The 26,608-nt window shown below is 41.4% G+C and overlaps 1 protein-coding gene across 1 annotated transcript in view; it reads left to right on the top strand.

The window, feature by feature from the left end:
• csmd2 (CUB and Sushi multiple domains 2) overlaps nt 1-26,608 on the top strand; it is a 291,890-nt gene that overhangs the window by 170,717 nt on the left and 94,565 nt on the right. Inside the window, exons 18-26 of the mRNA XM_049602272.1 lie at nt 19-206; nt 962-1,150; nt 1,753-1,869; nt 3,847-4,062; nt 4,896-5,084; nt 7,784-7,953; nt 8,083-8,239; nt 8,425-8,616; nt 13,603-13,729. Of these exons, the coding sequence (XP_049458229.1) occupies nt 19-206; nt 962-1,150; nt 1,753-1,869; nt 3,847-4,062; nt 4,896-5,084; nt 7,784-7,953; nt 8,083-8,239; nt 8,425-8,616; nt 13,603-13,729 (1,545 nt within the window). The remainder of the gene's footprint in view (nt 1-18; nt 207-961; nt 1,151-1,752; nt 1,870-3,846; nt 4,063-4,895; nt 5,085-7,783; nt 7,954-8,082; nt 8,240-8,424; nt 8,617-13,602; nt 13,730-26,608) is intronic.

The following is a 26,608-nucleotide window of genomic DNA, read 5'->3' as shown; positions in this document are numbered from 1 at the left end:
TTCCCTCTCTATTCTCAGGTTCCGCACAGAGGTCAACTATGATGTCCTGGAGGTGCGGGATGGACGTTTTCCCTCCTCACCTCTAATTGGTAGTTACCAGGGTACCCAGGTTCCTCAGTTCCTCATAAGCACCTCCAACTTTCTGTATCTCCTCTTCTCGACCGACAAGAGCCACTCTGACATCGGCTTCCGCATTCGTTATGAAAGTAAGGCATTAGAGTTTATGAACTTGATAACACAAAGTCAGACCTACACCAGGATAAAAAAGGGCGCATTTACCCATGCTCCAAGGACCCTAAAGGAAATGAATATTACAGTACAGAGGCAGCAGCCATACACCTTGTAAAGTGTGCTTTTAAAAGCTATTAAGTCTTGGTTGTAAATATAATCTTTGCAAGCTCTCAGTTTCACCGTGAAGCTGCTCTTATTAGAACACCTGTAATTAGAAAGTAAATAGGGTGAGATTGTTCCGTCAGATATCCCTGACTTGACACACATTGCCACACACACACACACACACACACACACACACACACTCATACTTTTACCTTTCACCAGTCTTCACTCATGCTCTAAATCCAATTCTTAAAACAGTCCTACCCTGATTTCCACCTGTGTGGTTCACGCTGGTAACCTTTTAAACTTTTCTCTGCGATGAACCTCTGTAAAGTTTCAATAATTCACTACAAGCATTACTTAGGCAGAAACCATGCAAGGTGGAGTGGGACAGAGTACAGAAACTTCTCATTGGTTTATTCCTGTTAAAAAAAGGATGTTTGGGTAAATTATTTATTAGGATTGCTTTGGGAAAACAAACTGCCGCCTAACATTTCTTGACCTCCACTCCACCTTTTGGAAACAGGATATAAGCCCAAATTACACAGCAAAGCAGGTGGATTTTCAGTATCTGTGTCTCTTAATCTTTTTTTATCTGTCTCTTTCTTGTCCCCTTCCTCTCCAGCCCTGCAGTTGCAGTCGGATCACTGCGTGGACCCTGGTATACCTGTCAACGGACAGCGGCACGGCAATGACTTCTACGTGGGCGCTTTGGTGACATTTAGCTGTGACGCGGGGTACACACTTAGTGACACAGAGCCCTTAGAATGTGAACCCAATTTTCAGTGGAGCCGCCCCCTGCCTAGCTGCGATGGTACGTTCCATAGTATTGACCTAGAAATGAATAGTCTCTTGCCAGATTTCCTCCTATTCATAAATGGGATTAAAGCTGAATTCATTGTTGTATGTTATTCCAGACCAAACATGAGAAATGGTTTTGAGCACTTTGCTTCATGTTGCATCACATTTAAATTGCCCTATATTTCAGAGTTATTATAAAATCCATATAAGATGATAACGTTTCTTTCAACAACTCTTGTTTTAGACTTAAAAAAGTTTCTGCTTCATTTCATCATAAATGTTTTATATGTGCGGCCGTGAGCTTGCCCTTTGATGTTCCCCTTTTTCCTCATCTGTAAATGCTTTTATATTTAAGGACAGTATTGATTTCTGCCTGCTCTGTAATGATATTGATGATACCACGCTCTCATTTTTATGCTGTCTTGAAGGGCACCTCTTGTAAAAATGTATTTTGCCGCATTGTAAATGCACAGACAAGTTTCGCCGTTTTTGGGGGGGATTTTATTTCTGTCCTCGTCCACTTTGTTTTGCCCTTTCTGATTTTGCATCTCTGCTCTCTTCTCATTTCTCTCCCTCATCCATCTCCCGCTGTTTCCACACGCCCTGTGTCGTCAGCATTGTGTGGAGGTTATATCCAGGGCAACTTTGGCACCATCCTGTCACCTGGCTTCCCAGACTTCTACCCACACAACCTGAACTGCACGTGGATAATCGAGACCTCCCATGGCAAAGGTTAGCAGAGAAATTCCGTGTCAACACATGCAGCAGTCAAATTCAATTTCCCTTACAATGTCATTTCCCCCTACTGAGTGGCCTTTTTATTTTGCCGAACAAGCTGTCTGTGAAAGACTGGAGCGCTTAGAGGCTGGCCTAGGGCTACAGTGCCACGGGATGATTCTCCAGTCATGTCAACTTTGGTAGCGCGCTCACATCAATTGACAAAGCCTTATTTGCAGATGCGCTCTCTGTGTGGGTGTAATGTGTTTGATAAGCAGTAGGGATGGAGGACAGGGAATTGATGCTGTATGCATTATAAAACTGAGAATATTGTGTTTCATATAAATACGATGACTTCAGCCTGTTTTCAGTGAACATGAGATTTCATTAGGCAATAATTTTTTACCTTACTCAAGGGGATACTTTGCAGATTTTCAACCAGATTTATCTCCCAACAATGTGGGTAGTATGTGTAAATGAACTGTGGGAACCTTCCCTCCAACTTACCAGCTCCAAGATGCATTTTTCATCATCTGGTGGATTTTTGCTAGCTCTTGAGTTGTTGCTTAAACTACAGATAGTACATCAGATAGTACAGATAGTTGATCCGAGGTGCCCAATTTTCCGCCTCGTAGGGTAGACATAATGGAGGAACCTTTTTAATTTAAACAGAATGAGGCGGCCTTCCGCAGCGGGAGGGGCTGTTGAAGACTTGTGGGAGGAGCTGTTGATGACGCCACACGTGCGAGCCACTGGCAGTGGATAAACAGGAAATAGCTGATAGCAGGAATGAGCAGCTAGTAGCAAGAGGGAAAACCTGTGTCTGTCAAACCTGACAGACACAGTAAAGATGAGCAACTGGGGAGACAAGGAATTGCGCGCCCTCCTTGCCCTCGCAAACAAAGAGGCCATTAACTGTCAGATGACGGGGACGGTGAAGAACGGGCCGACTTCTGAGAGAATCGCTGCCTGACCAGCTGTGGCTTCCCTCCCACATCACTGTTTACGTCACACGCTGAGCTACACGTTTTGTTACTTGCTCATGCTCCCCCATTGCCCCGAAAAAGGCACATTCTGTATAAACAAAAGTAGGTAGGCGGCATTTTGCTGCACTCCCTGATTTTGCTTTAATACTGCCAATGCTGAACGAAGACTGATTGGGCTTTCCTGCAAATTTGCACAGTTCCTATTTAAAAAGGGCTTAAAACTCAGACCAAATCCACATCAAACAGTAAAACTAGGCAGTGCTGATCAAGTATAAACCAAGATTCTGCGACTGTATTGTCTATTTCTTGCCCAAAATGTCTTTGGAAATATATTTTAATGCACTGTATGGCTTTAAAATGGGAATTTGTCAACAGGAAATGGGCATATTACTGTTTCCTGTATTGTAAAAATGGAGGCTATAAAACCTGAGATTAAATGGTAAAACTAAGCAGTGCACACAAAATGGAGGCTATAAAACCTGAGATTAAATGGTAAAACTAAGCAGTGCTGTTCAAATATGAGCCAAGATCTTGTTACTTAGTCCCCTGTTTCTCTCCTAAAATGTTTTTCACTGGAAATCGATATTGATTGTTATCACCCCACTGACAAACTGTGTTCTGTTTCATTATGGACAAGCTCGCATTACATCACCAACCAGAGGCGCATTTATTAGTTTTTTGTGAGGCAGAGCTTTCTTGTAGTTGGAGGTTTACTACCTCTAGAGAAAAAGCAAATGCCACAGCCCTTTTTCTCTGATTTCTCTGGTCACGTGGCACCAATTTCAAAAGCATTTACCTCTTTCTACTTCACTGACAGCCCAGTTTTATAGAATGACCATCTTTCCAGCAGTAAAACACTTTAAAACACTACAAATCCCAATTTACAAGAAAAAATGGTTTGAACACATTTCCTGTAATAATGAGAAAGACTTCAAGATGAAGGTTAAAAAAATGTAATATAAACAACACATATTGATCATTGGATCTTTCTTCCCCTTCTATTCAGGTGTCCAGTTCACTTTCCACACTTTCCACCTTGAGAGCCCTCACGACCATTTGCTGGTGACAGAGAACAGCAGCTTCTCTCAGCCTCTGTGGAGACTGACGGGCTCAACACTGCCTCCACCTCTCAGCGCAGGCCTGTTTGGAAACTACACGGCTCAGATCCGCTTTCTCTCTGACTTCTCCGTTTCCTACGAGGGATTCAACATCACTTTCTCCGGTAAGATTAGATATAGTTATTTGAAATACTGAGAGATGAAAAGGGGGATAGCTGAAAGTGCTGGTGACGGCACTGAACCATGCTAATCGTTTACAAGAGACTGAGACCAAGAGGTTGGAAAGAAATGTTAGAACATTAAGCACTCAAGGTTCATGTCGAGAGTGGACGTCTCAGGCTCCTGAGTGTGGATCAGAGTCTTGCCTTGACCTTTTCATTAGTCTGCTTCAATAGGTTATTGACACAAACAGCAAAGCTCAGTTAGGAGGAGGCCCCATAAACAAGTAGCAAATGATTTTCTAAGTATGTGTCCCAGAAATATGTAATTACAGCTACTCCAGAGTGAATAATGAAATGGTTAACATCAAGAGAATTGATTAATTTTAAATTAATCAATTAAGATGGAGCACAGATGGCCCTTTACCCACTGAGAGCATCATTTCATCTCCTTTTGCTCTCACAGCATCCCTTGATTTGAACAGCAAGACAAGGTAAAGGGATCTCACAGAAGCTAATAGACTGACAGTTTGAAATACTGAATACCACCTATTCAAAACATATTTAGCTTTACAGGAAGGATGTCAAATGACAGCTGAATGAATGGAAACAAATGTTGAGGAGTACAACTTGGCCCCTCAAAAGCACATGATGGTTATTGATTTTAATAAATGACATGTCATGCCATGTGGTTAGGATGTTATCTGGGACTTTAAGGGCATTCCATTCATTTAAGTACCTTACGTTTTATCAGTAAGAAAAAGTTCTCAACCCTTCAGAGCATGCCAGAAGTCTTAATAATCATTTTAATCTACACTTTAACACATTTGTTTTTCCAGAGTATGATTTGGAGCCATGTGAGGATCCTGGCATCCCACCCTACAGTACTAGAAAGGGACTACAGTACGGAGTGGGTGACGCCCTCATCTTCTCCTGTTTCCCGGGTTACCGACTGGAGGGTCCGGCGAGGGTGATTTGCTTAGGGGGCAGGAGGCGGGTGTGGAGTTCCCCTCTGCCAAGGTGTGTTGGTAGGTGGTCACATGCTTTATTTTGGCTTTTGTCACTCCCCCTCTACCCCCCTCTCACAATGCCATGTTTCCACACTAGCCCTGTCACGTACACCCACCCATGAAGAAATGTACAAAACTGTCAGTCATGTTTGAAGACGAGGCATTTCCCTTTCGATTCTCTTCATTATCATCTCACTATCCACCCACGTTTTGTCTCCTCATTGGATAGCTTCCCAGAAACAGCCTTTTTTGACTTTGTCCAAATAATATAGAGCAGCAGCTCTAATGAGGATGACATTAAAGCGCTGAAATGTGTTAATTATTGATGTTGCTCGTTGCTAAAACCTGGGAGCTATGACAAGTCAGACTGCAAAGATTTAGGTCAGTGTGTTGATTCCATGATGCTCCAAACCATAAAGGAATAGCGAGATCTTTTGAAGTGGGGTTGTATGAGGTATTTGTCCATACTCAGTGAATATACTACAGTAGATTCCGTTCTGCTGCTGCAGCTTTAGGGAAGGAGGTAGGAGTACCACCACAGAAGCTAAGCAATGTACTGCTGTGAATTGTAGGAGCAGTGAAATGTATTTTAGCCACCTAAAAAAAAGCGTATGCTATATTTAGAATATAATGGCCCTTTTCAATAGGGAACTGAAGCCATGCTCTCTTCAAAGCCACCAGCCTCCTTTGAAAAAAAAAATTAGTTTTACCTTACAGAACACAGGAGTTGCTGATCCAGTGCTGCCTCAAGCGGATGTTTTGTTCAGATTCATCGAAGTCACACAATAACAAGAACACACTACCTGATCAAGTTAGAGGTAGAAAAGCAACTCCCATGTTCTGCGAGGTAAAGTTACTGTTTCTGTCAAAGGAGTGTGGTGGCATCAGAGAACATATATGGACCTACCACCTTCTCTTCCCTGTTGGAAAGGGCTGTCTGATGGCAAAGTAAACCAGTGAAAGTGCTTTCAGACCTAGAGTTGTCTTGCTTTGGTCTGAATCAGGGACTAATTTGTAACGAAGTTGCATAATTGCCTAGAGCATTTACAAGCGGACCAGATAAAATGCTTATGCGAGAAAGCTGCTCTTGATTGGTCAGAATTTCCATGTGGGAAAAATCCAGGAAGCAAACAAAACGTTGAAGAAGAGTACACTTGCAAGATAAATGTGACACTTTCTAATGTCACAATGGAGGGACAACTACGCAGGTTGATTTTAGCGCTGCTCATCGTGGACTATATTGCTGTCATTGTTCATTTTAGTCAAAGCATACAGTTTGAAAACGAGGCGCGGCTCCAACTAGAAAACAATGTTTTGATGCATTGGATGTGCTGAATGTGCATATTAAGGCAGTACAGGAGGAGGTGCACATTAATAATCCTCCGGGACTGTAACATGCTCATGTTTAACCCAAACAATGTGTCATGTGACTGCAGTTGGTTCAGATTGAAGTCGGAACACGTTCTCACCACAAACGAACCGCACCAGAGTTCGTTTGTAACCAGACCGAGACCACCTCTTCAAGAAGGTCTCAGTCCGGTTGTTTGGTGCACACCTGAGTGTGATTGCTGTGTTCACACCTGCCCAAATGAACCACACTTTGAGGGCAAACTTGAGCTTGATTGAACTGAACCAAACAGGGCAGGTGTGAAAGCACCCTTAAACTGACTGGGGGTTGTGCAGACTGCCACTGACTATGGATAAGTACCTCATTCAAACCCACTACAGAAAGTCTGAACTATCCCTTTAAGAGCTGCATTAGCGTGTTATGAAAACAAATTGTGTCTTAATGGTCCTAATTAAGGTAAAGCACGGACCATGACGATGATTGACCTATTTGCGTTTGTCCTTAGCATGACTCTCCTCTGTTTCCCCAAAGCACTGGCAAACAGTTACTGCATATGAGAAATAACTGTGAACTGCTACAGTTAATTTATGGAGGTATTTTTACCACTTGCACATTTTTTGTTTCTAAATTTAGCCAGTAATTTGTAAGTGTTACGATATTGACACGCTACTGGAAATAAGTAATTACAGTTTAGTAAATACAATTTGGTAAAGTCCCATTTATCTTCCTTATCCTCACCAATAGTATCTGATTTGTTTCTAAATGTTTGTCGTGAGTGTTTAGACATGTGTTAAGTAGGTCACGCTGTCTTTTTTGCCTCTAATTGAAGCTAGATTTTTAAAGGCTGAGAGCGATGACACTTTTTCTTATTTTCACACTTCTGACAGTAATATTCAGCCTTATTTTAGGAACTTGATACTTATCTATATACCTCCCGGACAGTCACATCTATCACCTCATCTTACCTCACTGCACAAGAAAAAATTCTGGGTACATTTGTGGTCATTTAAATTCCGGCAGCTATTTTTCTGTAAAGAACTCTGCCCTCCTTTTTTTCCACTCTTTTCCTGATGTGATTCAGAAAAAAGCCATTTTCAAATAGAGCTGAAATTACTGTTAATCATATTGAGATTGCACTCTGATTATGATGATGATGTGCCACTCAACATTCAGGTATAGTCACCGGCCATATCCCTCTCCCCATCACCTCTCCCGTCTCCCTCTGCATGACAGCATGAATAAATACACTGCAAGTTTCAAGCATATAGCGATTGACATGTCCTCTGCTTTCTCCAACACCACCACCTTCTCCCTTCCTCTCTCCTTCTGTCTCCCTGTCTGTCTCTCCGCTCCCCCTCTTTTTCTCTAGCTGAATGCGGCTCATCCGTGACTGGCATGCAAGGGGTGCTGCTCTCACCCAACTACCCCGGTTACTACGGCAACAACCACGAGTGCATCTACTCCATCCAGACGCAGCCTGGCAAAGGCATCCAGCTACGAGCACGAGACTTCAGACTGGAGGAGGATGACATACTCAAAGTGAGGGGGCTGAAGGGATTGTACCCTCCCTGTGTGTGTGTGTTTGTGTGTATGCAGCCTTCTTAGCATATCTGTGTGTGCAGACCCGAATTCAGATGCTTCCTCCCACTCTCCTTCTAACCCTTCCAGGTCTTTGATGGCAGCAGTAATAAGGCTCGTCTGCTGGGGGTGTTTACCGGGAGCGAGCTGCTAGAGACAACCCTGAACTCCACCTCCAGCTCCATGTGGCTGGAGTTCATCAGCAATTCAGATAACACCAGTAAAGGCTTTGAACTGCACTTCATTAGTGAGTAACACATAAACACCCACCCTTCTTTACAATTTATATTTACATTTTAGTAAAGTGTGTTTGCGTATATCTGTCCAATCCTACTTGTTGTCTCTGCCGCATAAAAATTACATTTATGCTTTCTTCAGTAGTTTCCTAATCTGTGCACTGTCTGTCCATGCCTTTCCTTCTCTTTCTCCAAGGTTTCGAGCTGGTGAAATGTGAGGATCCAGGTGTTCCCCAGTTTGGCTACAAGCGGGAGGACAAAGGTCATTTTGCAGGGAGCACTGTGTCTTACAGCTGTGACCCTGGCTATACACTGAAAGGCCCCGAGGTGCTTACCTGCCTGAGGGGGGAAAGGAGGGCATGGGACAGCCCCCTCCCACTCTGCGTTGGTAAGTCAGATGCTTCTTGAAGTGGTTAGAGATCAACTGTGTCCGTGCTGTTTGCAGAAATATTAGTTTATTTGCCAGTATAATTTTTGGGCCTGCTAAGGGGTGGGCAATGCATCAAACATATCCGATATACTCTTCTGTGCTTTATGTGCAATACAGCAGATGACCATATCATCATAGCCAGATTATAACTCAAATTATAAATATTTGTTCATGCATCAAAAGCGGGCCGTGTTTGCTCTCCCTCTCACACAGACACCTCACACTGATCAACCATGCCCACCAGTTTAACACCAATTACTGAGTTCATGTAAGTTCAAAATGGTGGAAGATCTGAGAGCGGGTCTGTAATCTGGAGGTGGTTTGGTTTCAGGAGTGCGGATGTGCAAAATATGCCACAAAACGATTGCTGCCAAAGGTAGCAGTACTGAGTTCTGTTCCAACACTATAAGAGATACTTGGCCGATTTTCAACCAGGTCTGTGTCACCACAGTGTTGGGAATGTGTGCAGATGGACGGTGTGTGACTTTGCCCCATGCCACATCAGAAACACCTTGCCGTAAGCAAACATCCACCGGACGATGCGAAACACATCATTTTGCTTCATCGAAAGAAATTTGGGCTGATGGGGAGTTTTGGAAGCTGGCCGTATGTGACCACAAGAATGGTCACACCGGTATGATCATATGCGTCAAAGGGTTAAATCAAACAGTTACATTATTTTTAGTGAAAATCTAAAAAACATTGTGGTATATTTCAAATATTGCGGCATAGCCTACAGTATATATATCATGATATTATTTATTAGCCATATTCCCAGCCCTAGTTCTGCTGATTGGGTGTTGGGTTTTGCAGTATTCCCTTTTTTACCTTACTTTGTTTCCTCATGCTGTGTGTGACCCAAGAAGTACTCATATCCTTTAAATAAAGTTATTTATACCACCAGATAAACGTATCCAGGAGCAGGATTTGAAAGTTACAAGTACAGAAGTACTCTCAGCAAAATGTAATTAAAGTATTAAAAGTACTCATTTTGCAGAATGACCACTTTTTGAGTGTCATAATATTACATTTACAAAATATTGTATTATTGGCTTGTTATTATGATTCAGTAACATGTTAACAGCGGTTAAGTGCTGCAGCTGGAGACATTGTCGGTAAGGATTAGTCGTTTAATCAAAAACAAGTCATTAGTTTTTATAAACCGATATGTTTTATATGAACAATCTTAACATGCAATCTAATTAGTAGCGAAGGCTGTCACAGAAATATAGTAAAGGAAAGGTACAGTATAAAGGAGCTTAAAACATTTCTTTAAAAAACACTTTACAATTGTACAATGTACTTTTCACCACTGGTTATATCAGCAACTCTATGGGAGGTTACGAGTGTTATTTAATGTTGTGCAATTCTGTGCTATCTTGCCTTACAAGGGTTATTACTTTTCCTTACATCACTCTCTGTTACACTATGCTTTGTCAAGTGCAGTTAAAAGTTGAGGTTGCATGAAACAGCATTGTGTTGTATTACATTATATTACAGTGTTTATTGGCGGTTGCTTTCCTGTTGGCACCCTGCTAATCCTAACCAATTTTGGGTTTTTTTCCAGCTGAACTCAGATGTCTGACCTAGTTCCTCATCCTAATAACAATGTGAATATGCCGCTGCAGGTTTAGTAAAGCTCTGTGGTTTGTTTTAGCTCTGCTATTTTGAGGCTTCCATTTGGTTGCTTTCCCAGCACCTTATTCAGTGCATTATCTCATTGGAAATGACTGTGCTCTGTTCAGCTCTCTATATTCATATTGCATCATGATTGCATATTCCCCATTTTCACATTATTTATTTTTACTAACATAAAACTCTGCCCCTATCAACGGCTCACCCGACCACACAGGCGGGTTTTTAACCCCTAGCTGTCTGAGGTGGGAGACGTTTAAAACCAATTTTATGGAGATAATTTCTCCATTAAAATTTAGCAGAATATGCCCATCTCATCGTTTTGTGGAGTTCACCTACAGTTCACCTGTCAGTTGTTGCCAGCTGACACAGACATGGTATGCATTAATATTTTTCACAACTATTAAACTGACGTACATACGCAGGCATACTCACTATATGGTGTCATGGAAACAAAACCAAAGCGTATTTTCGAATCTTCTCCTGGGCGACATTTTGACAGAGTCTTTCAGAAACCAGCCCAAAGCACAATGAGGGGAAACAGGCAGGTTGGTGTTCTTTGACATCAGCCAAGGTGATTAGAATAATATTGCTCAGCTCCCGTTTCAGCCCAAACTGACAGGTAATTTCATGACTGGGTATAAACAACATTCAGCATACTGTATATCTCTGAACAGGTTTGTCCTCCCCATGCCCCTTTCACTGCAGATGATAGCCTAACAGCCAGAGTGAATTTGGGAGCAGATGAGGGACTGCTTCTGTTTGTAATGGTGGGATTATTTCTTGGCAGCGGGGACACACTGAACGCAGATGAGAAGGGTAAAGCGAGCAGGGGAGGAAGGAGAATGAAATTGAGTTGAAAACAATTGTGGGAGTTCATATCCTCAAAGTCACAGAAGAGGAAAGCTGCAAGGTTGACTCCCTTAGCAGCTCTGGGTGGGACACTTACGGGCCAGTTCACAAAAGGATTGCGCTGCTTTTGCGGCTGCTTAACCTGCACATATAAGACTTAAAGAAAGCACTCTCAAAGCACCCATAAAGTATGGCATGTTCCCCTAACAGCACTGCTAAGAAGTAGCGTCCCCGTCCTCCCGTAGTATTTGCATGTATTTAAATTAGATAATATACATACATTTGGCACAGAATTGGCCTCTCTCAATAAAATATCTCACTGACTGTGTTGGTGAAGTTAAAAGTTTATGTATCTGTCTCTTTGATTGTCTCCTATATGTTTTACTCATATATTTAACAACAAGTCCTACATTGATGCAGTATGTCTTGTAAAGACGGACATTAAAAGAGAAGTTAAGACAAAAAGAAAGGAAGAACCTGAGTTGACTTTAGAAAGGTGTATGTGGAGACATAGATTGAAGGGGTAGAGTCGCTGAGGGAGTTACACTGCCATGGCACCACTGAGCAGTATTTTCGTAGGTCATGAGGCTAGAAGAAAGAGATGGCTTTGTCTTACTGTGATAGATCACCCTCGTCTCTGTTCACTCCATGAAACAGCAAGTTTCTTTCAACTTGAAGAAGCATAACAGACGGGAAAAAGCTCAAAGAGCGACTTAAACCTCAGCAGGTGTAAAGATTAATGTTCACACGTCCACTATTTTTGCATTTGTCCTTTCCTTCAATGATAGTGAAAGCAAAAATGACAATCAAATCTTTGGAATATTTTTTGTAACTAAGCATAAACTGTTTAAAGTACAGTATGTGTGCATTGTTCTGTGTGTTAATGCTTCGACAGCAAAAGTGATCCGAGCCCAGCTCTTGTGATTATTGCCGGTTTAAATGTATAATGCATGAGGGAGATGGAGAGCTGGAAGGAGGGAGACAGGGAGATAAACAAAGAAAAGAATGATCTGCAAACACGAGGAAATCCACGTTTGTCAGATGGAAGGTGACAAAATGTTTACGCCTGATGCGTGTGAAGAAACCACAGCTCGACCCCGTCTGATGGAGTGTTTACCTCTATGTGGGTACTGTGTTATGTAAATTTAGTTTATTCCTGAGTTGGTTTCTTCCTGTCTCCGTGTGTGTCTGCCATTGTTGCTGTATTTCAGAGCAGGTCTGTTTGTCACAGATGGATTTCACAACCGTCATCATCGCCATCATCATCAGCAAGATTCTTTGACCTCCATTTTTCTCTTGTTTGAAGGAGCTATTTTCCTCTCAGTGGAAGGAAAGGAAACAATAGCACTTTTACCCTCTTCCTGTCAGTTGAGATAGCTTCAAAAATGTTAACAAAAACACTTCAAGTCTCATGTTGTTGTTTCTTTCTTTTTTTTTTTTTTCTTGTTCACTTTTGGATTGGAGTAGGAGGTGGTAACTGAAGGGGGGCTGGAAATTGCTTTTCAGTCACCGAGCTTTTTGTGATGGCAATTCATTACTCGAGGCTGAAAAAAAGCCTCCGTTCTTCCCACTGTTCTTGACAAAATGTTTTGGCCTTTGATTCTGCTTTGTAGTTTCATAGATGCGTGTTTGTGTTGTTGTTGTTGTCAATTTTTTGAGAGACTGAGCTCATGTTTGCTGTGTGTTGTGTACCTCAGGGGAACTTATTGAACCGTGATATGATACTAGAACCGTCATATTGTCTACTGCTTCTTCTACCACTGCCACAAACACACCCCCAGGCATACTTTATGACATTTTTCTGATGAAAGCGTGATTCATGACAAGCCTTCCAGTCTCCAGGTATGATGTACTGCCTACCATGTTGCCCAGTAGATGCTAATATCACTGGTACTTGCATTATGGCAACTGTGTATCTGTTCTGTACACACACATTCAATATTTACATTATTAGATTGATCCCTAAATATATACTTAAGTATTTTGCCATGTCAGTCAAAATCTCTTTTTTCAAAGCAACACTGAACTTGAGTGTATTACATTGAATGTTGTGTTTAGTCCATCAACTTCCACAGGCAACAGGATGAGGTCATTGGTTAAAATGGTGGACAGCCTTCACTGAGCCAAGGAGATACACATAGAGTATATTAGGTTGGCCACTCTCCCCCCTATCATTCAGATTGCAAACACGATGATGAAGCACATCACATTTAAGCATATGACTACTATGTCAATAATTAATAATGATGAGAGGAAACTGATGTGATGCACTTTACTGGAAGTGGGATGATGCAGTTTCTGGCATGTTAAGTGTGTTAACCTTGCTGTATCCTTTTATTAATTTGACTTTTAGGACATTGATGAGCTCGTACTTATTTTGCACTTTCTCTTCTTTTACTACGAGTCATCACTCACATCCTTAATCTCTCTATCTTTCTGTTTCCCTCCTCTTTCTAGCCGAGTGCGGGGGCAACATCAAGGAAGAGCTCTCTGGTCGTATCCTGTCTCCGGGCTACCCAGCTCCTTATGAGCACAACCTGCACTGCATGTGGACCATTGAGGCCGCCCCTGGAAGCACTATTAGGTCTGAACAGAACTCTTTTGTTTCCTTGTTCGTGCCTTCGAGTTTTGTGATTACATTGTTCTTTTCTAGGCTTTCTTTCAATCTACCACCTTTCAATATACCTCCAATTTAGCCCCTATTTTTTCCGGGGGTATTCATCACTTTCACAGACTGCTGTGTAATCAATCTTCAGTGAGCTGCTATTGGCCAATTGTTGAGGTACTACTGGGTGAGGGGAAATGCCATGTCAGAGCCTCAAGAAAGTCAAGTGTTTGGGCTCTGTATGTATGTGTGTTATACCCTTTACATTCCTGAATTTAATTAAATGTAAGCCAGCAAATCCTGCAAGGTGTATAGTTTTGGCTAGAGGTACTCCCTAGACAATTCGGGGTTACTTTCTAGCACCGTATTTATTTCCTCTTATGTATATTGTATTGAACAAACATACTTTCTTTCCGATATGCCCATTCATCTTAATGGTCTGCCAGTGTCAAGCAGCTCATCAGGGTCAAGGTTGTAGTGACAGCAGGGCAAAGTACCAAGTCTTGCAGCTAATCCTACAGGATCCCTAGATGTTTGTCGAATGTGGGCTACATGAGGGTGTTGATTCCTGAGGGGCTGTGCTGTGAATGCTACTCACCTGGGATCATTACCAGGTGGCTCATGCAGCTTATCATCCATCCTGTTTTTTTTGTGTGTTTTTTTTAAACCAGCTATAGAAAATGATGATATTTTCTTTTTCTTACCAGTTGAATTTTTAACTCAAGTAATGCAACACTGGGGATAATTAGCCACATGCCTCAGCTTTCACCACCTACAATGTTGCTTCCATCCGGCTCGATCTGCCTTTCTCTACCGACTCTGTGTGCACTCATGCGTGCCTATTTTCGCATTCATACATTAAATAAATGATAATGGTACATTCATTCATGTATGCTAATGTTTGTTTGTGGATGTGCTCACTCCCGTGGCTTTCAGAGGAGACAACAGAGACGTTACAGCACTATTATTTTGCCAGTGTTACTGATGCAAACGGCCAATTATTTAATTAGACAATATAATTGTGCTTAATGAAACAACTCACTTTTGTTTGAGCTCACCTCTTCTCACCCGGATTTATTCCAGCAATCCATACCCTGGCCACTATGCTCACGTTTCAAAAAACGTTTCTGTGTATAATCATCCCATTTTTTATGCATATAAATTCAAGGCTTTGCTGAACTTTTTAATTCAAAGAGCAGAAGCACAAATGCACACCATACATTTTTTTTAACAAGACCGTGTCCTTGTGAATATTGAAGCCTTAACCCTGATAGTGTTAGTGTTATTCTCTATCCATTAAGCTTCTTAGGACCGCAGACACGTGTCAGTCATATATCAGCATGGTTATGATGAGTTCCATGTTGTGACAGCATTGAAGTGGAATGCCATTAAGCCGCAAACATGCCCGCCAAGTGTGTTGAATGTATTCAGAATATTAACTGTGTTTATGCACCGTCATGAGGCGGTGATGTAAACTAATGTTAATAAGCTTGTAAGCCTGCGTACTTAAAGGAAGAGTGCTGCGCAAGGTGAATACTATTAAAGCTATAAGTGCATGTGTGTATGAAGAAACATGTGGAAGAGGCACGTGAAGGGGTTTTAACCGCTCTTCTCATACATAGGATTAACGTTTCCTAGATGATCACATACTCATCATAGTGGAGCATTTATGACATTAATTCTATTGCTTTTTATATATATTGTATAAATACAGTTTCAGGGGACAGGGGAAATTTGGTTATGTCTACAGACATCAGCAGGAGTTTGGTATCGGTCCTGGCAATGCTCTATCAGGCTTTTAATACATCCAGTATTTGCTTATTCCAGACACGTATTAGATTTAGTTGGGTCACTGTTTCATTTCAAATCCAATGTGCTGGAATAAATCCAAAACAATGAAGAACACGTCCTAATACTTTCAGACAGCACTGTGTACTTTTTTTTTATTACTGTGCCATGTCATTTTGCATAATATTGTACAGTTCTGTGCAGTTGTCTGCGTGAATCTATTCTGGTGTGCGTGCTATCCCATAGCTGGCACATCTGACACGCCTAGGTCCCTCATGATTGCTAGTTTAGGTTCATTAGTGCCTTCACTACCTCTGGGTGCCTGGCATTCCTCTGCAAGGTATGCTCCATATCCAAGCCTTTGATCCTACCCACGCAATTCATTATTGAGGAGAATTTGCAATGCATTAGCCCAGGGATTCCTTGTATATCAAATGGTGTAGCTGAAGGTAGCGCACTAATCAAACCACACCGAGTTTATGAGGGAGCAGGGGTTGTTGCAGAGTGACAGCAGACACCTAAAAAAAGCTGCGAAATGGTTTGCCGAGAGTTATTGATGGAAGGAGAATATAGGTGGGGGGGCAGAGAGTGGAATACAGACATAAAGAGATAATGACAATATAAGTGGAACAGAGATGATAAGGAAGGCAATGAGCCATTTCACGCATGGAACATGCAGTGGTTACAGCTACAGAGATCAAGGGAGGGATCTTGGCCACATGGTACACTGAGCAATGAAGCCATCTTAAAATTGGTATTTAGCATTTAGTAATAAGCATGCCTTCTCATTTGAGTGCTCTGCTGCCGTATAACATGCTGCACTGTGTGGGTTGAGATACTGTATGGTGCCTTTGTTTCTGTCGTTCACAAAACATCAATAGGACTAACACAGTATGTGAAGTGCAGGGATTGTAATTAGGCCCATAGTGTCGGGTCTTTATTCTGTCCGTAGTACAGTATGGCTTTGGGGGAGGATGGAGAATTGACTTCTTAATCCTTCATCTATTTGTTTTACTCTCTTCTTTCACACTTTAGTTGCACAGTTAAATCAGCACATATATCAACTGCAGTTAAAAGCACTCTGCCAGGCCAGGCAAGTGGAAAAGAAGAACCCTGCTGTTTGTTTTTCTTCTCATTTTTTTGCCTGGTTGTGAAAGAAAGTCAGAAATCTACTCGACCAAAGTCAATTTTTACTTGCTCTTACACAAATTGTCAATTAAGTTAATTGTCATGTAAAGTTTTTTGTACACTTGACCTTGACCCCATTTTATCTGACTGGTATTGTTGTCACAATACTGGAAATTCTAATTCTCATACAGTACCTTGAACAATACCTTATCAATATTCGATGCCTTTTTCAATTCCACAGGAAGAAATCATATTGAGGGGATAAAATTCATTCTTTTAAAGGTAGGGTCTGGAGGATTTTCCAGTTGCTGTTTGTAAACACACATTCAAATTTGGTCCCTCCTATCAGGCTCAACTCTCCCGGGTGTACGGAGCCCAGAGGTACAGAAAAAGGCTTCACAGGCTTCACGCTCGGGCACGGCACCTGCGCTCTCTCATTGGCTGCGGAAATCTCCGCCCAGTGCGGTCCGAGCTCACAAAAATATCAAAACACAGTTAAAGGGCAGGAGCTCTGCAAACAGAGTCACCACCGCACATGAGTAGAGGCCCATAGGTGATGATTAAGCAGGATTTCATTTGTATATGTCTTTATTTTGTTTGGTTTGAAAATCCTCCAGATCCTACCTTTAAGAATAGATAGATCTAACAAAGGGTGGCATGGTGTTGTGGTGGTTAACACTGTCACCTCACAGCAAGAGGGTTCCTGGTTTGATCCTGGGTGTGGGAGCCCTTCTGTGCCCTCCTTCTTCTGCCCCAGTGTCAGCGTGGGTTTTCTCTGGGTACTCCGGCTTCCTCTCGCCCAATGTCAGCTGGGATAGGCTCCAGCCCGCCTGTGACCCTCAAGAGGATAAGCAGTTAGAAGATGGATGGATGGATGGATGGATGGATGGATAGATAGACTTAACAAGACTATGACAATGACAACTTTCTTTTCTTGGTTAATAGCAGAGAACGGCAGAACAACTCTTGTAAACATTAACAATAAGAGAGCAAGAAAGTGCAGCTGGAAATTAGTATTAAAACTGCTTTAAATATTTAGTGTCAGTGTATTGATAAATTTATATCTTTGACAGTGCTTGCCTTCAAACTTGTGGCAAACTGCACAATACATAGCTGGAGTTTTACCCACATTTTCTGATGCCACCAACCTAACCTACTGTTTCCAGGACAAATGAAATGCTTGCTTGCGCTTCAGCTCATAAAGTTTGTCCTTACTTAGTGCCACTTTCTCATGGTCGGTACTGTGCATGTGTTAACTTTCAACAAAGATGAGAAGGAAGCAAAATGACTCAATCCTTTGCTACTTCCATCATTAGCACCAGAAAAAAACAATGCCTCATTCTTCTGTACCACTGGCCAGATCACGCAAGTGAGTTGCCAGATTTACTAGCAAATATTCAGTGTACTGATAATTTAGTGGCCTTCTGTTAACGATCCCATATTACTGTGTATACTTCTGTTGATAAAGATGTTCATAGAGATTAGAGTAGGGTGTGATTTCACACCGTTAAAGGGGAAGTCTACAGTAAAGCCAGCCCCCCTGTGCTAATCCAGTAGTTTTAGATAAACATTTATCAGTACAACCACTGACAACAGTCTAATGAGAGCAGAATTACAGAATGTCTTCAAATCCCAAGTATATCACAAATGGTGCCATCATTGTGTCTTAACAGTTTGTCCATTGTTCACCATCTACGGGGGCTGCTCCAGGATTTGTCTCTAGATAAGATCATCAGTGCTGTCAGCGCTGTTCAGTTTAAGATGAGACTTGTTCACTTATGATAAATGATAAATGATAAAATCTAAGCTCTAAAATAAATCTTAAATATAACACACTATATTCAAGTTCTCTTTTTAGGGTGAATTTTTCCTTTAAGGAGCCACATATACCATTTTTCCAATGCAATGCATCCCCCATTTGTCATGCTCTGTCACAGAAATAGTGCCCTCAGTCTCAAATGAATATGCACATATATTTCACTGGGTTTGCACAGCCCAAAATAAAGTTTCATATATTATGTATTTCCAGTTTGTTCATGTGTGTGTGAACCTTTTTAAGTTTTGGACTATTCAAAATAGGGAGTCTTCTTAAACTGTGAAGTTGTACTGGATTGTCCATCCTTTTAAAGGAGGTATTTTAAACATAGGGAGCTGGGTTTTGGCCATTTTAAGTTAGGTTAGAGACAGAGTTTAGACTGGTGATGGTCGAGGATAGAGTTGAGTGATAAGGAACGAATGTGGATAATTGATGGTGGAAGAACAAGGATGTCTGTGGGTGTTCTCTTTAACCTCTGCTTTTATCGCAAAGATCCATTTTCCAATTCTACGTATTTTTTTTTCCTAAAAATAATTGCGACTGTTCTTTTATCTGTACGATAACGCAGCTTACATGTCATTACATCATGTGCCTTGCAGGACTTGAACTGGACACGCTTGGTTCAGGTGTCAAGGCAGCCTTTGTGTTGGGTTGCACTGTCTGGTGCGCTTGGTGTCTGTCCCAGCCTATGTGCGAATGTGTCTTCTTGATGCATGGTCCCACAGGGACAGTCCCACGGAGGCCACATCCACACATATTGATGAGGTTAGCTCTCAGTGTGACATTGCCTTCATACACACAATCTCAATTAGTTGTGAAAAAGCAGGTAGTTGCCAGCTTATGTTTGCTCTACATCTCTCTTCTTCCTCATCCCCTCACACCACACACACACACACACCCACATACTTACTTATTTATCATCCTCATGCACACATACACATACTCCAAAGACTCCCCACAGGACTCGTGATTGCAGCTAGACTATTTTGTATTCATGTGAGAGAGTCTCAGCACTCTGTATTTCTCTCTCCATTTCTCTCATATGAATACAAAATAATTTAGGCAGAATCAAAAGAGACCTGAGAAATCTTTTCCATCCCTCTTTTCCCTGTCTCATCTCCTCGCGGCGATTCCTCTGACACTTGATTGAGCTGTTTTATCTCGTTAAGAAGGGGACAAGTGTAAAGGAGAGCCCTTAGCCCTAAACTTCAAAACAAGGCTTTCTATGATTCCACAAAACGTTGACTGCACACAAATTTCCGTATTCCATGGTGATACATACAGTTATTCCACTTCTCTCAACCTGTAGTTTTATCCATCCCTCATGTGCACCACCCACTCTGCCTCACCCCTCCTAGCATTTGTGTTAAGTGGGGAAGTTGTCTTTAAATGGACTTTCCCCACTGGAAGCCAACACTTCTCTTCTCAGTTCCTCTGCAATGAACAACTTCGGATGACTAACTGTGAAACATTTTGTTCGCATTGAAAAAGTGTGAACCTGTACACACACTCTGCTCCCTGCGGCAGGGCCACAGAACACACTGACAAAGCAAGAAAAAAAATGGACCATGAAGAAAGTTCTAAATAAAAACAACTAAAAGGACTGGTTTATTAAATGGGAGCTATTATGAGCAAAAACCTGAGGCTTCATACCATTCTTAATACTGTTTACAAAAGTTTTTTTCTTCCTGTCGCAACAAGCTGACGTCAGCTCGTGACAGATTTCTTTATATGGTCATCTGCTCCAGGCTACTCTAAATGTTCACATGAGGTATCCTACACTGCTACATGTAGCGTGGATCAAATTCCTGCTGAAACGTGCTGTTGTCAAGATTTTGGTTTAGAGCTTTTATTGGTGAATTTTCATGGTAGACAGTGCCGTTATACTCTGCAGCTGCAATAATGGTGGAGATGCGAAAGACCCAGACAGACTGACCAATCAGAGCAGACTGGACCTTTTGATAGGGGGGTTTAAAGTGACAGGTGCTAGACAGCATTTCAGACAGAGCATGAATACAGGTGCCCCAGATGTAGACTCTATGAAACGAATGGACGTAGTGACCCATTGGTTTATGGACTCCTATTTTGAAGCCTCGAGCTTACCTTTTTTGCCATTGTCATTGTGAAATTTTGGAACCAGAAGTGACCATATTTGGATGAGAGGGTGGAGCTGTGGAAGAGTGAGGGGTGGATCTGACTGCTATACTGTGTTCACGCCTGTCTCTCAAAGTGGCTACATCCTTAATTATGTGAAACTAGAAGCCTTAATAAAATGTTAACAGATGAAATATATAAAAATTCTCCCTGCGTACAGTTGTCATTTACAGGAAAATTAGCTACTGAGTCCAAAACCGTTCTTTGTACCAGGCTGTAAGCATGTTTATTTCTGCTGTAAAGACTTTTAACAAGTGGCAGTTTGAGGAACTACAGTCTTTGGCACCTCTGCATTGGTCCTGGAGATCGCCGCTCGGTTCCAGCACAGAGAGTACGAGGAAAATAATAGTTTTTGTTACATTATAAAGCATTTCAACATTTCTAGTAGAATCCCAAAATACAAGTGTGAAACTGAAAATCAGCCTAAAAGCTCCCCTTGAAAAGAAACCTGTAGTCTGTGTGCCCTCCATGTGCTCAACTAAGACCTTGTACCAAAAGAAAGAAATGGACTGAGTGCTTCTTGCATGCCAGTATCACCATCGTTTCTCGCTACCTTCCTGCATGACTCTTATCCTCTCGCCATCTTCTCTTTTTCACTATCTCTTTATCCCGCCCCCCCAGCCTTCACTCTAAGAAAGTGACAAGGAGAGATAGGCTATTTAGATCTTGTATAAAAGGAACCAATTATCCTAACATGCAGCCCACGTCCATCCTATCCATCCGACTGCTCAGCACAAATCCCTCCATCCTTCAGAGCTTCCTCTGCTCTCCATCAGCCTCTTATCCTCCTGCCATCATCCTCTTCTTCCAGCAACCCAGCAATGATTAACGGTGGTCTTGTTTTTGTTCCCTCCCTCACCCTCTGCTTTCCCTCAACGTGTACCTCTTCCTTTCCACCCAGCTTTCCATCTTGCTTTTAACACATAAATCTGGAAATAGAACACGATGCCATTCAGTGTCTGACAGTCCTGAAGGTTGCATTAGAACAAGAGATCCGTCAATACACGAGCATGGATCCAACACGTGACTCGTGCTTGATTCCGACATTGCTCAAGCTAATCACCAGAACCATCCTTCACTCGCTCTCATCCTCAATCCTCACGCACATACATGTGCACACATTCTGTACATGTGTGCATTAATGCGGGATGGCACACACCTGTACATACGTCAGAAAACATGCTCTTTCTGTTTTAAGTAAGCAGGCAAATCCTGTGAAACATGTCATCCTCTCCTGTCTAGGCTATGGGGAGGTGGAGCATAGGTAAAAGGATCATAGTGCCTAAGGGTTTCATAACAGCATTTGCATAGCAAGCATCCATCTGCCTGAGGCACTCACATGACAGGGATGGAGGTCTTTGAACATAGGCTTTGGGTGCCGGAAGTGGAGCGGTTAGTCAGGATGGTAATGGGAGATTAGTAGGTCACCACTGTTACGAACACCAGAAATGAATCATGTCTAATATAATGCTAAAGTATACCTGGACTGGTGTTAAAGTTATGGGAGAAATTGTGCACAGATTTAGGAATGAGCACCTCAGAATATTAAACATTATTAAATTTTTACCCCAGTGTTCAACTTTATTATACATATTTAATATTCAGTTTAACTGTATTCATCTCTTCTTCTTTATCTAGTGAACCCTCCTGAGAGTGTTTTACAGTGTCCAACATCATATTCACACACAGATGCATACTGGGGCCAGCTGTAGATAAACAACATGTTTTTGTTTATTGTCTAATCATGTTACTCATTAACATCACTATTGGATGTGTTTCACCTTGATGTGATGTATTCTGTAGATGTGATTGAACAGATTACCAGAATAGGTACAAACAACACATGTGGCATCTACAAAAGGTTTGGCACCTTGTTCTAGGGACCTGCCAAAGAGGGCTGCTGTCTTTCACCGGTGCTTTTCAGGGTCAGTTGACTTTTCTCAAATGCTTCTCAGCAGCAGTTACCAAAGAGCTACCCTTTTTGCACCCACATTTTTGGCTGAACCTCAGCACTATAACTGGGTGAGTGAGTAAGTGCGTGCGTGCGTCGGTCAAAGTGACTGATGGCATGAGTGCTATTTTTCCACCATTAGCTGTTACTCTTTAGAAATGAGTAGGCACTTGTGATGGCAAAATCTCAAGAACACCTTAAGGGAATTTCTTCTCATTTGGTGTAAACATCCCCTTGGACTCAATGATGAAAGTGATTAGATTTTGGTGGTCAAAGGTCAAGGTCACTGTGACCGTGCATCTGTCTTATTCTTGTGGATACAGTATCTCAAGAACATCTCAAGGGAATTTCTCCAGTTTTGGCATAAACATTGACTTGGACTCAACAATGAACTGATTAGATTTTGTTGGTCAAAGATCAAGGTCACTGTGACCGTGCATCTGTCTTATTCCTGTAAATGTGATATCTCAAGAACACCTCGAGCGAATTTCTTTAAATTTGGCACAAACGTTCACTTGGACAGAAGAATAAACTAAATGGAATGTGGTGGTCAAAAATCAAGGTCACTGTGACCGTGCGCCTGTCTTATTCCTGTAAATGTGATATCTCAAGAACACCTCGAGCAAATTTCTTTAAATTTGGCACAAACGTTCACTTGGACGGAAGAATAAACTTAATGGAATTTGGTGGTCAAAGGTCAAGGTCAATGTGACCTCACACAACATGTTTTTTGCCATAACTCAAGAATTCTTACGGTAATTATGACAAAACTACGCACAAAGGTCCAGTAGGATATAATGATGAAGCGAGGACATTTTTATCAAAAAGGTCGATTTAACTAAGACATCACAATATTATGCATGAAACACTTTTCTGGCCATTACTCAATGTCATATCTAAAGAAGAGAAGTGGGGGACATTTGGTCAGATACTGAATTGGTGACACGAATTTTCGGTGTCCACCTTGAAACTGTGCCAATTATGTAGAATTTCTGAGCTGCCAGAGGGAAGATGTGTGTGAAGCAGCCATGTTTTTACAGGCATGGATGTAAACTGTAGAGAAACTTGACTGTTGCGCAGAGGCAATTTTAGTTAACTTTTATTCCCAGATAAGAAGCGATACATTGTGAAGACCATAAAGTCTTCACAAAATGGCATTCAAAGTCTTGTGTGTTATCAAGGCTTCATATCAGTAGAGGAAATGTTCCCCAGCCATGAGGCTAATTTATGCAATGGGAAATGTCATAGGCTTATACTAAAGTAGCATGTTGTATATGTGGGGAAAACATTGTGAGTTACAATGTAGCCGAATCTTGTATAATGTCACTGTTAGGCCATATTTTATGTGTGTTTTAGGTGTGTTAGTTGAATCTTGAAGCGCTGTCAGCAAGTCTCTGACTGAATGAATGCTGCTACTTCATATTTCAAATAAAAGCCATCATTTCAAATCAAAAGCCATCGAGCGTTTCATATGTGCTACAGCCATATCATAGGTTTTGACTTCATCTTGTTTTGATTCAAACCACTGAATTGTTGACAACCATCTCGCTGCTGCCACCATAAACAAAAGAAATTGTCTTGATTGTCTTCTCTAACTTTTAATAGACTAAACACTTTGGAGTTTGATTATCTGTGCCACAAAAGAAAACACAGATGTGTACCTTGTAATTTAAGTTGAGCAGCAAATCAGCATTTGTTGTGTGTGTGAGGCCAGAGTACCGAGGAGAAATAAACAGGTTTACTTTGCTTTCTCTTATATCTTCTCTCACAGCTCATATCGACTAGAAATGTGTTGCTGTTTTTTCCTTGGAATGTTATTATTTTTATTAAACTATAAATGTTGATTGTAAATCACAGTATTAGCTGTGCTTTATTGAATATTAGCAAGAGAACTGTAAGCAGAGAAAAGGGTACAAAAATTGGATCAGTATTTATGCTAGTTCTTCGATGTTTGAAGTTGGCCACATGCGATGTGCTGCTCTGCAGAGATAAGGAGGATCGTGTGTTTAATGTACTGTATGTATGCATGTCGCTCTCACTGCATCTGTTTACCAGGCGTGGGTGCTTATGTATGGGCGTGTAATGCAGCTTACCCTTCAAATATACCTATCAGTGTACATTTGCGTGAATATGTGCTCGCGCCCCTGTCTGCATCTTGTTTGTTTTATGTGCACTTCTTTCACACGCTTTGCGACAGGACTTGTCAAGTAGGTTATGTACAGTATGCACACACACAGCACATTGTTGAGTAGCCTCTGGCTGCTGCTCGCACATCAGACGGTATGGGAATCGGAGTCTGACACCAATTATGCAGAAACGGTGGGAACTTGTTGCTAAACCCGACATATCAGTGGGTTGCTGTTTCTCCTCTGCATCATCTGTAGCTCAGGGCTCTATGTGTGAGTGTATGTGTGTAAAGGGATGAGGATACTAAAGCACAAAAAGTACCGTGATTTCCTCTGGATGACTGGGACAGAGATTACCATTCAGTACGTTGAATTTAAAGTAATACTTTGAGAGAATGACTGCTGGATGGATTTTTAATAAGCTAGGCTCAAGCTAGTGGACAAAGTCATAGAATAAAAAGAGCTCTATAAAACAAACAAAAAATTAAGTCGTGTTATAAAAAGTTAAAGTACTGTTATAATAAGGTTAAATGAAGTAGTGTTGTAATAAAGCTGAACAAGCATTATAACAAGCTGTATTAATGAAATTAAATGAAGCACTGTTACAATAAAGTTACATACATTGGTGTTATAGTAAAGTTAAGTACTGTTTTCAGTCAATCAAATTTATTTATAAAGCCCAATATCACGAATCACAATTTGCCTCACAGGGCTTTACAGCATACAACATCCCTCTAACGGGAAAAAAAACGGTAGAAACCTCAGGAAGAGCAACTGAGGAGGGATCCCTCTTCCAGGACAGACAGACGTGCAATAGATGTCGTACAGAACAGATCAACATGCTAAATCAACAGTAATCCGTATGACACAATGAGACAGAGAGAGAGACAGAGACAGGGAGAGATGCAGGACAGACGGTAATGACAGTAGCTTACAACAACATTAATGAAAGTAATAATATTATAATTATAGTTCTGGCTACTGTGGTACAATATGTTGAAAGTATGTATTAATATCTGACAGTATACATATGTGACAATAATCATGTGTATAATAACAGTAGAAGTATGACTAATGATGACAGCAGCAGCAGGAGGCATCTGGCAGTTCAGTTTTAATAAATTTGAGTAAAGTATTGTTATAACGAAATAGAAACCATTGGTGCTTTTATCCTGACACACCCAGCTCAGCTCTTGGGGTTTATGTTTTTGCTGTGAACTTGAAGCTTCCGGTCAACAGTTAGAGTTTACTAGTTGGTGGAAAGTTAAACTGTTACAGCGTTGCCGTCAATTGTGTGGGTTTATTCACTGTGAGTGGGAAACAAACTAAAGCAATTTCCACCAAACATTTTCAATATGGTACCTTTGGAACCGAAAGTACCATTCAGACATGGTACCTAGACCCTAGCATTATGCAGTTCACGTAACCTGGCCAAAATGAATACATATAAACGCTTGAAGATCTACTCAGTACTAAAAGTGCATGTCATATAAAACTAAAGTGATGGTCATAGTTGTTTTATAGAATATTTAAGGTGTGTTGATTGAGTCACGTCGTCAGCTCGTGCATTTAGTAACATTACGAGTTAATGTTCCACCTTAAAAATCCCGGCAGTCGGCCTGCAGAATGAAGTTGCAGCAAAATATCCTTTCATTTTATAGTTACAGTTTACTAACGATATGAACAGTGGTTACATGAGCTTCAAAACCAGCCACAACTCAGCCCTGAGCAGAGTGACCATCTGCTATTGACCAGTCAACAAACTGCAGTGTTCACAGCTCCACCTTTTAGTACTAGATCTGTGTGCTAGGTACCCCAACAGAAGGGTGACCAAAAATGGTAACGGCAAGGAACAGTTCCATTAGTATCATCCACAACTCGGAGTGGAAACAGAA

This window comes from Epinephelus fuscoguttatus, linkage group LG17 (genome assembly GCF_011397635.1).
Source record: "Epinephelus fuscoguttatus linkage group LG17, E.fuscoguttatus.final_Chr_v1".
Classification (NCBI taxonomy): Eukaryota; Metazoa; Chordata; class Actinopteri; order Perciformes; family Serranidae; genus Epinephelus; species Epinephelus fuscoguttatus.
Note: the sequence above shows the minus strand (reverse complement) of the source record. Positions and strands in the feature narration are given on the sequence as shown.